Genomic DNA, 16688 nt, shown 5'->3' on the forward strand with positions numbered 1-16688 from the left:
TAGGAAAATAGATATACGAAGGCAACATGCATGAAGGCTAACCAAACTGAAAGAGGTAAACCAAATCCAGCAGTCCAGCAAAAACAATGAGTTTCATTAACAAAGCATGTTATTCCCAATATTTCTGTTCAACGATTACTTCTTATGTATTATAAGTTCATTGGTCTTTTGTAAGCATACTGAAAAGAAAATTCTGATTTTTTTAACAGTTTTTGTAAGTTTTATCATCATAGTCGTTTCCGTAATTGGTATGTAAAAGATGACATTTATTCAATACACCAATGAGTATGTTTTCTTGTTAAATTCAGACCAGCATAGTACAGCTACTTTTTTTTATACAACTTGTAAGATGACATATAACAAACTCATTCATTTTGACATATACAGCTTTAATGTATTCAAAAAATTTGCACAACAAAAACTGTTGTATCTGTTACATATATCCTTATGAGGGATCATACTATATTAAATATATACATGTTATAATTCCATGAAGTTCCAAAATAAACTGCAGTCAATAAATTAAATTTTAAAACTATAAAACCTATAAAATAAATAAATCATAGTCAACAATGAACCACAATATCCTGGCAACTCCACGGGTAAGAATGTTGTTGTTCCTTGTGTAGTAGCTGGTCAGATGTTAACATGTAGATATTCAATAATGATTTTCCTCCTCATAAGAAGGAGTAACAGAGCGACGATAAAGTCCAGTTCCACGAGATGCAGATCTAGGCGATAGCAAATTACTAGAATTTAATGACGGACTTGAAGCTGGCTGAAAACAGACAACAAAATGTTTATTAGAAAAACATATCATACAAATTAGTAATATGAGTTTTAGAACAAACAGAATGAAACTTGTTCGTTGTCATAGCAACTTTTCTTACATACGTCTGAGATACAAACCTGGTAATATAATCAAGTCTTTAATTGCGAGAAACATACAATAAACTTGACAGGATACATAACATCTTCATTAAAAATATATACAGGGAACTACATTTGCCTTTTTTCGTTAATTGATCCCATGTGGATTTTTTGGCACCATATTGTCTATATCTTTTCAAGTATCGTTCAGTAAACGTCAGTAATGCAGCTGCACACTACGCGCGGGTAAATGAACCAAGGTCGTAATTACTTTGCCGTTAAGCATAATTCTGTTGAATTAGCAATTACCTTTGCCGATTGCTGATGGTGCATTAAGTTTGATTAACAAGTAATTTAATGAAAATAGCTTAAAAACTATTAACAAGATTACAATTAAAAACACTGAAAATCGTGACATCTGAATAAACAATACAATTACAATTAAAACACAAGCGCAAAAAGTTTATGAACATTATTTTTGCATTGTAATACCAGATAAAACCAATGATAAAGAGCAGAAGCCAAAAGTTCCTGCGTATCAATAAGCATGAAGGCAAGCAAGCAAATGATAAACCATAATTGAAATACGTTTAACAAATGAAGATAAACAAACTATTCGTTTTAGTTGCGAACAATGATAGTTTAGCACTCATCATTATATCGATGGTTCTTTAGTCAATAAACAATGCAAAGTTAGGTAAAGAGTCACAAGAACTTGAACATTGTTAATATTTCATTAGAAACACGAAAATATGTTAAATCCAATACTCTGACTGCCTCATTGCATGTTCTCCACAAGATAAGTCAAGGAATGGTTTATTAAATTGACAGTAAACAAGGTGTTTCTATATATTATCTAATTTCAAATGATCATGGGCCATAAATCCTGAACGGCAAAAATGAAAATCGTCGATATCAAACTAAACCACATTTTTTTCATCAGTAACAGCATATATAAAATTCATAGATTTATGCCTGGACGGTTCATGAGTAATTGCACAGAAACGACATAAAGTGCATATTTCCAATTTACCAAGACAAAAAGGCAACGAAAAAAGTGAAAGTCATCAATAAGGAACTTGAACTCCATTTTGTCATCAGTAGCAGTAAATTAAAATTTGAGAGGATTGGTTGAACGGTTCAAAAGTAATAGTTGGTGGGATACGACATAAAGTGCCATTTAAAAATTTATCAAGGACTTTTACTTCTGGGCGGCAAAAGGGAAAATCCTAAGTAATCGCACGGAAACAACATAACGTGTCATTTTGGATTTTCCAATAGATCGAGGACCATTACTTGTGAACAGTAAAATAGAAAATCGTCAATATTGAACTTGACCTCCATGTTGCCATCAATAACAATACATTAGGATTTGAAAAATCATTGGTAGCGGGATTCATAAACTATCGAACGGAAACGACATAAAGTGCCATTTTCCAATATACCAAGTACCATTACTCCTGAACGGTAAAAGTGAAAATAGTCAATATCAAACTTGACCTCCATACTGTCATAAGTATCCCTATATGACTATTGAAATTTGAAAATCATTGGTTGAACGGTTTGCAGCCGAAACCCCTACCGACCACCCGCAAACCGTACTTCGCCAATTTAATAACTTGATGAAAATGAAGAATGATACAAATGCGATGAACAGTGTTATGATGGAGTTATGAGTGATTTGTTAAACAAATTAACCACTGCAAAACACACAAACTAATAACTACCTGCCTTAAATGGCTTATTCGAGCTACAGAAAGAAATATAACAATAAGTACTCAATTAATTTAAGAAAAGGTAAACTATTTGAAAGGGTTAACGACGAATTGTTACCTTCTTAGATGTCTGATCTGTCCATGCTTTTCAACCTGCTGTTTGACTGCAAGTTGCACAAGCTTAACATCCCTTTAAAATATATGGTAAAATCTAACTATATTCAAGCTCTTATTATTTGATTTTTTAATCTTTTATTTCCATTGATATGAAACGAAACCATTAACAAGTATTCAACTAAAGTAGTCTACTTACAGTGCTAGTAGTATAACTAGTACGAGTTACAGAAACTGAGCTACGATTCTTAGCACGGAGTTTCTGAAGAGAACCTTCAGCACTGTCTGCTCGTTCCTCGGCATCCTCGAGCTCTTGTTGAACCTTTCGGTATTTAGCTAGATTAATAGCAGCAATCTCCTCCTGTAATATGTAAAAAAGTAAAAAAAGATTAAAAACAAAGGTTCAATTCTATATCTGTTTTGTACATATATTGAACAATTGACACGAATAATCTACTATGTTTTAGACCTAACTGTTAAAGTAACCGAACTAAACGAAAAAGTAAAATAACAAAAAGACCGAACTCAGATGAAAATTTAAAACGTACAGTCCGTATTAAATTGAAAAATCAGAAGCTCAAACACATCAAACGAATGAAAAACAACTGTCATATTCCTGAATTGGTACAGGGATTGTCTTATGTCGAACGGAGCTACGTTTTTACAGTGAATGCGATGTTTAATTTATTTTTAGTAACAAGTACTTACAGCTTCCTCAACTTGACGTTTGTAGGTCTTGAGTTTGTTGTTGAGTTTTTCTATCATTTCATTGAGATTTTCTTGGTTTTTGCGGTCTTCATCAGCTTGGAAGGCAATTTCTTTAAGTCTGCGATCTGCCTTGCGCATATGTTTCTGTGTCTCAGCATGACGACGTTGTTCACTGTCGAGTTCACCTTCCAACTCACGTACCTTTAAAAGTAATAATTTTAAACGTTAAAAAATGTCGTTTTACCTCAATGTTAATGAGATCGCTATGATAATCGGTTAGTTGTTTCTAGTCTATTTTGAACTCTTTGAACAGGGTTATATATTAAATCAAAGATTTCGTCATATTACAATTAATAAATTTGATAATTAAATTGTTTATTTTGGTTCTACTACTTTCAAAATTAAAATTCAAAAGACAGCTTATATAATTGTAATTTAAAAATATATATACTCGTTGTTCCAGCTTGGCAATCATCTTCTTTCCACCCTTGAGAGCCTGAGCCTCGGCCTCCTCAAGTCGGACCTGGAGATCCTTGACTTGACTCTCCAAACTCTTGCGGAATTTCTCGATCTGTTGGCTATGTTCTTGTTCACTTCTTAATTCATCTGCCAATCTTGCGGAATCATCATTTGCTCTCCTGGCACGTTCGTCGGCGTTTCTTACTTCGTTGTTCATCTCATCGAGATCGCTCTGCATGGCCTGAATATCCCCTTCCAATTTCCTTTTGGAGCTTTGAGCTGATTGAACTTCAGCAGATAGTTCATTCACTCTATCGTTAGCCTCAAATAATTCGTTTTCTGCTCCCTTTCTAGCACGCTCTGCTTGTTCAAGTGCTGTACGAAGTTCCTCTACCTCACCAGAAAGCATGTTACATCTTCTCTCGGCCATGTTGTATGATTCACGAACTTCTTCACGCTGGCGTTGTTCTTCCTCAATCTGTCTCTGCATTTCCTATATCAAAACATAGGAAGTATGAATATCTCTATCTCTTAACATTTCCAATACTAAGCTTTGAGTAATAGATTGAACGATTAAATCAAAATAGGTTTACATAATAAAATTAGTAAGCACTTTGTATAAGTAAAAAAAAGTACCAGTATTGCTTTTGAATTAAAGGCATTTGGTGTAATCGTCAATTGGACAGCAATGATCAAAAAGTTATGCATCAGGAGATTGACATATTGTCATCAACAAAAGGCTGGTCTCAATTCAATAAGCTCATCTCTAAATCTAGCTCATAATATCAACACCTACAAAGATGTTTCAACAACAAGATTTCCAAAATGACAAAATCTGTAAGACTAAAGACAACCACTGAACAACTTCTGGACTTGAGATAGGCATATGCCATTTTTAAACACTTACTGAAACTTGTTGTTGGTATCTCTTGATGTTCTTTTCAAGTTCTGCCTTAGCACGATTGGAAGAATCCAATGCTATTTCAAGTTCGTTTATGTCTTGTTCCAATTTTTTCTTGATTCTCATTGCCTCAGCTTTGCCCTTTGCCTCAGCTTCAAGACTTGCTTGCATGGAATCAAGAGCTCTTTGGTGGTTACGACTAAAAGTTTAAAATAAAAGTTTAAAATAATATATTTAGGATGGCTTCGTTTCAAGGAGGTGGTTTTTGGTTATGGTGTTTTAATTTTTTACGCTTACGTATTAACATAAAATATATAAATTATGACATCCCTTTATTTTTCGCCTTCCTTTTTTTTTAATTGAATTGTTTGCATTCATCTTAAATCACGATATTTTAATTATGATTAGTTAAGTACCGTGTGTTTTCAAATTCCTCATCTTTTTCTTGTAGTCTTCTTTCGATCTCACTTCGAACATTAGAAATTTCAAGTTGCCCACGCATAACTTTAGCCTCCTCTTGTTCCAAGGCAGATTCAGCCTCTTCCAAAGCGGCCTGCAGTTCTTCCTTCTCCATCTCAAGACGTCTCTTGGCTTTCTCGACCTCATGAACACTTCGGCCACCTTCGCTTAATTGTTCTGTAAGCTCGTGGATTTCCTCTGTAATAAAACAATTAAATATTGCAAAATAGTCAATGTAATTAGAAAATGATAACGTAAAATAACTAGTACACTGTTAATGCCTTGTGGACTTTCATGTTCGGATAAAATGGTAATAAGTTGCACAATTTAAAAAGCTTGTATTTACTAAATTATATTTAATATTTGACCAACCAGCAAGGTTAGATGATATTTAATATCTGACTCACTAGCAAGGTTCTAATTTAATTACTATTTCACTCACTAACAAGTATTAAAGATGTTTAATATTTGACTTTCCAGCAAGGCTTTACAATTTTTAATATTTTAATAAGGTTCTAAGATACTTGATATCTGACTCACTAGCACGGTTCTAAGATATTTAATATAGGCTGATTCACTAGCAGGGTTGTAACTTAATTAATATTTTACTCACTAGCAAAGTTCTAAGATATTTAATATTTGACTTACCAGCAAGGTTCTTATTTTCTCTTCTCAGAGCCTCAACTGAATCTTGAGATTCTTCATATTGAGCTTTACATCTGAAAAGTTCAGCAGAATAGCTTCTTGCTTCCTTTTGTGCATTCTCAAGCTCAGACTGAAGGTCAGTAACCTTGGCTTGCCATTCTTGGATGGTTTTGTCGAAAGCACGTTGTTTCTTTTCGAGGGAGTTGGCATTAGCATTGGCCTAAAAGAGTAATACATTAGGTCAGCCTTGCAAAAAGAGGCGGATATACTTCAAAATTCCGAACTCAAAGATAAAAGTAAAAAAGCTATGGAAAAAAAAACCGATAATCAACGAAAAGACAACAACAAGACAACAAAAACCTACCAAAAAACAGCAAGAATTATGAATATTAAGAAAAGAGTTCGTAATCAAAAATTAAAGTTTATGTCCACCAAAATCCAAATATATGAATAAGTGACTGTCTCAATGCACAGCTGTTACAAATTGCACGAATCCCAAAATAAAGTATTGGAACAAAAAATACTAGTTTATTATGTTACTTGAATTATAAAAAGTAAAATCATAAAAATACTGAACTTTGGGGAAAATTCAAAACGGAAAGTCCCTAATCAAATGGCAAAATAAATGATAAAACACACCAAAACGAATGGACAACAACTGTAATATGCTTACAAAACCAATAAGTAAAGTGACAATAATAATACTTACTCTTTCGACATCAATTCCCAGGTCCTCCAGTTCACCGGTCAGCCTGTTCTTTGCCTTTTCGAGTGAGCTCACTTTAGCATTTGCGGCCTCGGCGTTCTGTTCAGCTTCTTGAAGTTTAGCTTGTAGTTTACGTCTGAAAATATAAATAAAAAATAAAAACCTCATTTCAATCATAATTTATTGTTTAATGTCCTATTTCCAAGGTTCTTACCATACAACTTTTTTGCTTCAAACGAAAATGGAAACAATTTAAACCAAAATAGTCAGGGTCTAAAACAGGGTTTAAATCACACTTCAACGCTTTTGTCTTCACCATCTGCTATATTTGATATTAAGATAGTAAACCTAAGCGTTGGAAGTAAAAAATCGATTGAGAGAAAACTATCCGGGTTACAAATTGAAACCGAGGGAAATAAAGGCAACAGTAGTATACCGCTGTTCAAACTCATAAATCCATGGACACACATCAAATATAAGAGGAAAACAACGGAATAACATAAACACTGAAGTGCAACAAAACAAACGCCAACATACATAGAAACAGACTATTTGATAACAACTTCGCCATTCCTGAATTGGTACAGACAATTTTAAGGGGGGGGAAATGGTGGGTTAAAACCTGGTTTTATAGATAGCCAAACCTCCCGCTTATATGACAATGTTAATACATAGAAAACTTACCTAGCTTCTTCAAGTTCCTCAGCTTTGTTTGCGCCTTCACTTTCATATTTGACTCTCCATTGTTGAGCCTCATTATTGGCCTTTGACAAAAGACGCTGGAGTTCTGCCTTTGCCTCTTGCTCTTCCTCGTTAGATTCCCTCAAGCCATCCAAATCTGAGTTCAGATTCCTGATGTCACCCTGAAGTTTCTGGCGTGCCTGTGAAATTAAAGGAATTTCAACACATGATTCTTAGTTTTGATGTACAACAGTTTTCAGGAGTTTCTTTAAGGCAAAGTAAAAGATGCTTTCGGGTTTTTTATTCAAACGTAAAATATAAACATCACTGAACAAGAATTAATAAAAGATTTTTGAATAGAAGATTTGAAAAGAAAAGATTTAATATATTGATTAAAAAAAATTATGAATTCTCCAGTTACTGATTATTTGTTTTAAACAGATAAACAAAAGCTTGAAAATAATTACTCTGGTTTCTTCTTCTAAGGCTGCCCTCATTTCATCAAGTTGTGATTGCATAGCGTTTCTTTCCTTGGTAATAGCACTGCACTGATGTTCAACGTCCTCTAACTGCTGGATAATGTTGGCATTTTCAGCCTGCATCTTGGCTTTCTGTGTGTTCAAGTCGTTCACGTTCCTATTGGAATCATCGCATTTATGTTGGAGTTCAGCAATTGTGTTTTCAAGTGATTTGGCCATCTTTTCTGAAACACCCTATTATCAAAAAATATATAAAATGTAATCCCATCACAGAATGAATTCAGGAAGGCTTTTAAATACTTTTCATCAGATTTAATATTATTATACTCATGTTTAATTACAGTTTCATTTACAGATATTTCTGTAACCTTATATTACTCATTTTGAATAATTGTAAATAAACAATTTTATTGAATGCTAAAGTTTGGTTAAAAGCTACGAAATTCTACGTTTTTATTACCTTGTTTTTACTAATGTGTTGAAGTTGAGACTGGAGATCATCACATTCACTCTTGAATTGCTGTCTCTCCTTTTCAGTTCTATATAGAGGAAGGAAAACACACATGAGGAAAATCACACAGGAATAACAATCAAATGGGTAGGAAAATGCATAAATAACTGTTTATTGTTTAGGATGAAGTAATATATATATATAGGTAAAACACAGGTTACAATATTGATAGTTCTATTAACTAAAAAGGTAATGTTACTGCTAGGTTTACTAATTATTCTATAAAGTATATATAACTAGGTGTAAGGTATTCTAAGCTTACAGCTGTGGACCAATTGCCTGTTAAAATTTCTTGTGACAAACTTTACTTTTTGTCAATAAATTGAATTGCTTTCTTTTAAGATTAACAAAATGAACGATCAACAATGTGTCCTTGTCATATTCTTGTTCTATGTTAATTTGTATGTTTGAAAACCCCTATTCTATAAATAAAGATTACTTTTCTTTTCCTTATAAGATTTATAAAATAAATGGTCTACATCGTCATATGCTACATTTGAAATGTGGAAGCAGTTGTCTTTTAAAAGCATGAAAACATAACATAAGGTAAATCGAACACGGGAGTGTCTAATATTCATAGGTCATGGTCCACAGTATTCACACATATGTTTTCAAAAGGTCAAACCATTATTAAAAATATTAGTTACTTACTTGGATTTGGCCTTTTGAAGTTGGTCGATCTGGTCAGCCATTTCATTAGCAGCGTCTTGTTGTTTCTTTCGGAGGGAAGATACTTGGGCCTCATGTTGGAGAGTGGTTTCCTCTAAGTCACGGCGTAATTTCAAAAGTTCCTGTTCTCTCTTTTTGTTCAATTCAATCTAAAATATGTTTACATACATATGACTATAACTTCTGGGTTTGAATCACGATGATGGGTGATATAAATTTGCAGTTCTTACGAACAGTGTTTTAAAATTGCCGAATATATATATTAGCATATACTTTATAGATTCACAAGATTAACCGATAATGTTCCTGTGAAAAGATCAAAGGACACAAAACAAACTATCTTGCATGTACATAACAAAACACTGCCACAACAACAATACTAAGTTTACAAATGTTACAATTTCAGACCTTAAATTTTTTTGTCCAAGTATTATAAATTAAAAAACAAAACCAAATATTTTAACTGTTGAAGATACAAATCAATTTAGAGAATAAGTTATGTAAGAATAATAAACACTATACCTGTGCACTTGTAGCACCACCAGCTTCGTCAAGTCTTTCACTCAGGTCCTCCAATTCACGAGCAATTTCTGCACGTTGTTTGTCAACCTTTGAAAATAATGTGAGTACTTAAATTTAGGTTACAAAACATTTACAGGTTAATTCAATAAAGTATAAATTGTCAAGAATATAACACTTAACAGCATAGATATCCAATTACATAATGATTTTCTACACCTCCTTATTTTTATACAAAACAATTGGACTTTTTTGAATTGATACAATGAATGGTTAAACAAAACAAAACATTTGCTGTAATGAAGACTTTTTAAAGATCAATTTGAAAGTTATTAAAAAAAGTTACCATCTCAATTTGACTTTTTTCAATTGATACAATAAATGATTATAAACAAAACAAGCATTTGCTAAAATGAAGATTTTTTAAAGATCAATTTAAAAGTTATTTAAAAAGAACGCACCTTGGTTCTGGCAGCTCTTTCTGCTTCCAGTTCCTCCTCGAGCTCTTCTATTCTGGCCTGTAATTTAGATGACATGGTATCAGACATAGGTTGAATGAGACCCTAGGTACTCCAGTGATTTTAAATGATATGCAGAATTAAACAGTAAAGAGAAAACAAATATTCCACCTATGTTTCCAGAAGGAATGTATAAGTGTGCAATTGTCTGTACAATTTAGAGTTTTTCAGACATGAGTCATCAATGATTGCTTCACAGAGAAACGCAGCAGTCTTAAGTTAACTTTCCAAAGATAAAAGAATTTCTATGATTCTAAAATTATTCGAAGATTAGTATATAGATAAAATTTACAGGATTGAGTTTCACTTCTAGCTAACTTAGCATCTGTCGATTTGTAAAATGAACTTTTCAACTTAAGTAAGCAAACTATTTTTGTTTGAGATAAAAATATAAACAATCATTATTTGTTACCCATGGCATATGCACATATATCATATAGGTAGGTTACAGTAGGTAATATATTTATCATTTAACAGTTATTGTTTGCTGTGTATTAGTAATCATAGTTATATTATATTGTGCATTTGCTAAGAGATTTGGTATGTTTGTAATGATAATAAATGGCGATAATATGTTTATTATTGAACAAATAATGTTTATTATATTTATTAATTATCATAATTATATTGCATTGTCTGTATATGTTACTTAATTGGTATTCTTGCAATGTTATTACATGTCGATAATTTGTTATTATTGTTTGTTGTATGTATCGATAATCATTGTTATATTGAATGATGTGTATTTGCTAAGTGATGGGTATGCTTGTAATGTTATCATACGTCTATAATATGATTATTGTTGATTAATTATTGTGTATTATACGAAGCAATAATAATAATTGTATTGTATTGTCTGAATCGCTTAATTGATTTGATTGTAACAATATTGCATGCCAATTATATGTTTATTATTCAAAATTGTTTGGCATTTGTATTTGTATTTTATATTGTAAATAACACAAAAAGCTAACTATTTTCAATGGATTTAAGAACATAATTTATTTTAACTCTTAATATGTTTTTTTAAACTTTTAATTGAAAAGGTTTATAGCATAAAAATATATTATTCCTCATTTACGTTATCATGGTAACGTATCAACTAACATTTACCTTGATAACAGTAGCTTTGTTAATTATATGACAAATGTATTTATCTTTTTGGGGAAATGAGGGGGTGATATATGAGAGAGTATACATTTTAGATGGAAAATCATGTTGTTTGTCATAGTTATGTATTATCGGTATTGCAAAACAATCCCTAACAAGACATTCCGTATATATCATACGCAAAAAGGCAAGTTCCACTTGCATTACTTGAGTTCGGTAATTTTATTATTTTACTTTTTACTTAGCAGACCTATCATACAAACATTTTCATCAATCAAAAAATAACATGAAAACTTATAATCTACATCTGTGTGTTCCTGATTAGCATGTATTGCTTCTAAAGCAAGATATTAATTTATCGAGAACATAGTATTTGTAAAAACTATCATATAAAACGGCGTGCAAGTGTGTTGTGATGTGGTAGAGTTCACCTACGAATTTTTGCGGTGTTAGTGTTTTGTTGTGAATTGTTATTTGTCTTTTGAATTATTTTCTTTTGGCCATTGTGTTTTTCACTGATCTATGGTTTTATGTAACCCGGATTTGTTTGTTTCTCTATCGATTTATGAGTTTCGAACATCGGTATACTATTGTTGCCTTTATTTAGCCAATCCCCCTTTTTCGGTATCTTCTATACCCCTTTTTAACTGATACTGCTGAATCCTCGTAAATACATACGTCAAAACAATTACAACACACACAACATACACATTCGGTAAGCATGAAATGAAAGCAGCTGAAAGCTACATACAATGAATGGTATTCAATTTAATTTGCTAGTTGAAAAACCAAGTAGAACATTGTTCTCTTTTGAAATTATTACAAAACATTGGCTGTCATAAGACAAAATCAGTTATTTAGAACTTATTAATATTTACAATTGAACTGAAAAATGTTTCAATCATAAATTGTGTTCGTCAGAGGCGGTTTTCTGTGTTTACCTTTATCAAACACGCTCATAACTAAAACAATTGAATACCAGGGAATGCTAAAATACGTAGAAATATTACCAAAATTAAACAGCCATGCAGTTAATACTATAAAAATCTAAAATTGTAATATTTGGCTGGTTTGAAATTTTTCCATTTAATATTCCGAAGGCAAATAATATGAATGATGTTTTTCTGCGTTAGAAAATAACCCCCAGTAAAATAGCAATGATTGTATCAATCTTAGAAATAGCCTATAGCTATGCACCTGCAAAATTGAAATCCATGCAACAAGATTGTTTTACCTTGAATTGTTGAACATTCAGTACCAAACCAGCTTAAGCCAACACAACACAAAAGCAACTTTGAGCTTTGAAGCAACACAATTAAATTATATCCTACTTCTAACAGATTCTTCAATCCTGGGGCCACAATAGCTAAATCCGAGGTATCGCGCAGAATTTTTTTACTCCTTGCACTAAGTTTCTGGCGACCTATTTTTGAATCAAAAGTCTTCGAATAGAGAATAGGATGTGACGCAATGCCTTCCAACACAGCCGGACTGGTTCCTCGATAATCCCTTGTCAATTGTCCAATGGTAGATTCATAGTCAGAACTTCTACCTACTGAAGTTTTGGTTGTTCTTGTGGTAGTTTGAGAGGAGCTCATTTTGGGTGATAGTTGAGAGCTTGATGCTTTGGATGTTGATTTCTCTGTCACCGTCGTCACCTTGGCCGCCTCAGGCGCCGGTGGCTCGGAGATGATATCTGGTGTTGGGATCCTCTCTACTGTGGCTGATTCTTCCTTTGCTACAACTGGTTTTTCTTCTGTAGATATTGTGGATGTTACAGTGATTTTAGTATCAGACATACTATGTCAAACTAAAATTAAATTGATTGAAGTTGCAACTCAAGGCAACCCTCCGGCTCTATACCCAACTGTATCTAAAACCTCAAAGACAACACACTGCTAAGTCCGAAAGAACAATGAACGACTTTTGTATCAACACACTAACTACCTATCATTTACTTGGCATCGACCTTTAAAGGTGTATGCGGAAGCTATTGATAATACTTCAATGTCATTTCCATGACAACCACGTGAAGCATTTAGATGATAGATTAAACAACAATGTATAACCCACACATGTCTTATATAGAGGGGTCATGTCAGTTCATGAATGTGTGTGCGGAAGATATTGGTTAACCAGGAAGTGCTCATAAATACATGAATACCACCCCTTCTGTACCTCAAGAGGAATGTTCTCGTGTTACTGCCAGATACGTGTTCTCCTTTTATAGCAACCAAGATAAGATCCCTCCTTCTTCTTCGTTGATTGATAGGTATGATTCTACGCCTGATTATCGTTATAATATTCCTGAAGTCTGGTATACTAGACTATTAGGAATTTGCTTTGTCACGAAACATAATATTTCTGACAATTACAGAAATTGCTGCCTAGAATAATTTTTATGACTATTGTTTTTTCCCTTTCATACACCCGCTTGCGTGTATAAACATGCAGAAGGAATTTTGATTCATTAGCATATCAATTTTTACGGTTTTACTCTCATCATATCGTCTGAGTTCACAGATATTTAACATTGGATGTAGTATACGCTATTTTTGAAAATCGGCAGGCGTTTCAAAAGATACAAATATAATACTTGAAAATCCTTTTGTGATCAAATAATATCGACTTTTAAATAAAAAAAAGTTTTTTCAAAAATGAAATTCCAAGGCAAATACACAATACCTGACAATCTCAAACTTTCGACTTTATCAACAAACGGAAACGAATGGAAAACAACTGTCATATTCCTGACTTGGTACAGATATTTTCCGAAGAATTGTCTTAGGTAGAGTTCACAATACTGACAACGAGTACACACATGCAAAATAGCAATTGCAAAAACTGTTTAAAACAACAAAAAGCTCGATAGCTACGCTTAAAATGTTCTTACCAAAAGTTCTTTAATCTTTCTCTGGAGCTGAGCAATTAAACTTTGATCATCTTCCAAACGAGAGGATAAAGCAGCATTTTCGGCATCTTTCCTACAAACAAATTTTATTTGTATAAGTTAGATGGATCTTCTTTTTTTTAAATCCCTATAATATTTTTTTTTGTAGTAAATTAAAGAATAGTTGTATGCAATCATTTATATAAGTGTAAAAATATAATAATGGTATATTTTTTTTTGGATACTGCTTTCTGTCATTATTTAATTATATTATAATGGTTTTTTTTTTTTTTTAGGATACTGCTTTCTGTCATTATTTATTTGTTTTAAGGTACATACTTTTTGTTCTTAACAGAGAGGCAAAAGTTACCAAAGTGACATTCAAAATCATATGTAGAAAATAAGCTGACAAGAACAATGAAGAGACTAAACGACAAACAAAGTAAACAAAACATATCATTTAAAAAAAAACCGCCTGAGCAACACAAATCCCATCTTAAAACCGGGAGCGTTTCATGTGTTCCAGAAGGGTAAGTCGATCCTGCTCCATATGTGGACACCCGTCATGTTGCTCATGCAAGTACAAACCCGGTGATAAGTCTAGTTCGGCAGGTCACATTCGGAGTACAAACCCGGTGATAAGTCTAGTTCGGCAGATCACATTTGGAGTACAAACCGGGTGATAAGTCTAGTTCGGCAGGTCACATTCGGAAAAAGGAGGACAAGATTATGGTACGACGATCGAAACATATCCGTCGTCATCTGTCAAAGAGATATTCCATAACAGTCAACCAACTCGAGAACATTTTTGAAGGAATAATGTTAACTTGAAACTCTTATTGTTTTATTTTAATGTACATACTTTCTGTTAGTTTCTTCTAATCCTCTCTTTACACGTTCTAAGTCTTCGACGGCTTCTTGTGTGGCTTTCAAATCTTGTTCTATTTTGCGTTTGGCCTTTTCAACATCACCTCGAACCTTCTTTTCACGTTCCAAACCGTCTTCAAGCTAAAATGGCACACAATTCAAAACGTTATCTTTTTGTACGCTACTTCCAATTGACAATGTGTGTTCTTTAAATTTTCCATTTCAATACACCCATATTCTTATATAAAGGCAACAGTAGTAAATCTGTTAAAGACCATACAACAATCATCTACTAACACCCTTTAATATTTAACCAATAAATTGGTTGTGACAACCCAGATTATCGACCCTTACAAAGTTATGTAAAACTAAATACGTTGGAGTTGTTCTTGGATTATTAAGCATGTTCTCCGGATGTAGCTTATCATAATGTTCATAATATGTTTGTATTTCGAAAGTCCTTTTAGCATTAAGAATATAAATTTTGCAATTGAAGTCACAATTCAACATTTAATACCTCTGTATACCAACTTTCGGAACAAGTCGGTATTGAAAAATAAGATTGACAATAATGTGGTCACATGCAAAGACCATAATAGCATTGCTTAATAGCTTAACTTAATAATGTGTATATAAATTAAGGGAGTCTTCAAACTTTAAATATAGAATTCCTCATATTATGATCATGTCAACAATAAAATATATTTGTATATATATGTTAAACTAGATAGTTTTGTATTACCTCATCAAGAGTAGATTCGAGTTTCTGTTTAAGTTTTGATAGATGGTTGACTTTGTCTTCCTCCTTCTGCAGAGCATCAAGAGTCCTCTTGTGGTCTTCGTCCATTCCCTTTTTGTCTCTGTTGAGCTTAGCCATAATATCGTCTTGTTGTGCCATCTCATCTTGGAGTGTTTTAATTTGGTTATCTTTGGTAGTCTTTTCTTGTTCTGACTGTAATAATCAAAATGTCGTTAAAAAATGATGACACCAAAAGGACAATCAAAACTAATGTCCAAGAAAAAACAATAAAACCATTACGAAAACCAGTAATTACAAACAACAGACCTCAAAACAGTACAGGGAATACTAAAGACTGATCAATTGTGAGAAATCATATTACTGAGAAGGGGCGCTTACTCCAATTTTACATTTCATAATTATTTTGATACTGTTAAACACAATTATACATAGTAATATATACTAAAAAACATATCCTACCTTAGCAAGTGAGTTTTCAAGATCTTCAATGTCTTTCTTGAGTTCGTCATTTTCACCTTCCATTTTTCTTTTGATTACTTCTAATTCAGCTGCTGCATCTTCCTCGTCAAGCAGGCGTTCTTCCATTTCCTTAATCTGACTCTCAAAGTCAGCTTTCTGGGTGACAAGTTTTTCAACTCTCTCTTCCAAGTCAGCTACGGCATCTTGTTCTGTTTGGAGTTGTAGGTACAAATCATTCTTCTGTTCCAACAAGGTGACATTTTGAACCTCAAGTTCTTTCTTTAGACGTTCACATTTAGCTAAGTCTTCTCTTAATTTGCCCATCTCTTCAATTTTCTTCTTCATTTCTTCCTCTGCTCTAGCAATGTTCAACAGTGGCTTAACCTTGATGTACAGTTTCCACCATTGCCAATTTCTGAGAATCAGCCATTTTCTGATGTTACGCTGAATAACGGATAAACCAACTCTAAAAAAAACAATTACAGAATATTAGAGAAATGGTTTGAGTATTTATCCTTATAAATCTGCATTTACATGTTTATGAATATCTAAAAATTTACTGAAAGCCCAAAACAAATTAAAAAAGCAAAAGGTATCTCTCTGACACAATTGGTCTACATCGAAAGAGAAAAGAAGAAGAAGTAAACA

The 16688-nt window shown here is 32.8% G+C and overlaps 1 protein-coding gene across 16 annotated transcripts in view; it reads right to left on the minus strand.

The window, feature by feature from the left end:
• Positions 1-372: 372 nt before the first annotated feature.
• The window catches only part of LOC139487749 (myosin heavy chain, striated muscle-like), a 32867-nt gene continuing 16551 nt past the window's right edge, over positions 373-16688 (minus strand). For 9 of the 16 annotated variants that reach the window (XM_071272793.1, XM_071272795.1, XM_071272804.1 and 6 more), the window contains 18 exons: positions 16041-16506; positions 15564-15773; positions 14817-14962; positions 13958-14048; positions 9898-9954; positions 9440-9526; positions 8900-9066; positions 8198-8276; positions 7726-7971; positions 7262-7458; positions 6581-6713; positions 5875-6091; positions 5184-5424; positions 4774-4966; positions 3859-4359; positions 3408-3608; positions 2899-3060; positions 373-778 (listed from right to left, as the gene is read on the minus strand). In XM_071272793.1, coding sequence (XP_071128894.1) covers positions 659-778; positions 2899-3060; positions 3408-3608; positions 3859-4359; positions 4774-4966; positions 5184-5424; positions 5875-6091; positions 6581-6713; positions 7262-7458; positions 7726-7971; positions 8198-8276; positions 8900-9066; positions 9440-9526; positions 9898-9954; positions 13958-14048; positions 14817-14962; positions 15564-15773; positions 16041-16506 — 3514 coding nt within the window. In that variant the 3' untranslated portion in view covers positions 373-658. Of the gene's footprint in view, positions 779-2597; positions 2621-2898; positions 3061-3407; positions 3609-3858; positions 4360-4773; positions 4967-5183; positions 5425-5874; positions 6092-6580; positions 6714-7261; positions 7459-7725; positions 7972-8197; positions 8277-8899; positions 9067-9439; positions 9527-9897; positions 9955-13957; positions 14049-14816; positions 14963-15563; positions 15774-16040; positions 16507-16688 lie in introns of all 16 variants that reach the window. The other 7 variants (XM_071272798.1, XM_071272801.1, XM_071272799.1 and 4 more) reach the window with 2 other exon arrangements.

This window comes from Mytilus edulis, chromosome 9 (genome assembly GCF_963676685.1).
Source record: "Mytilus edulis chromosome 9, xbMytEdul2.2, whole genome shotgun sequence".
NCBI lineage: Eukaryota > Metazoa > Mollusca > Bivalvia > Mytilida > Mytilidae > Mytilus > Mytilus edulis.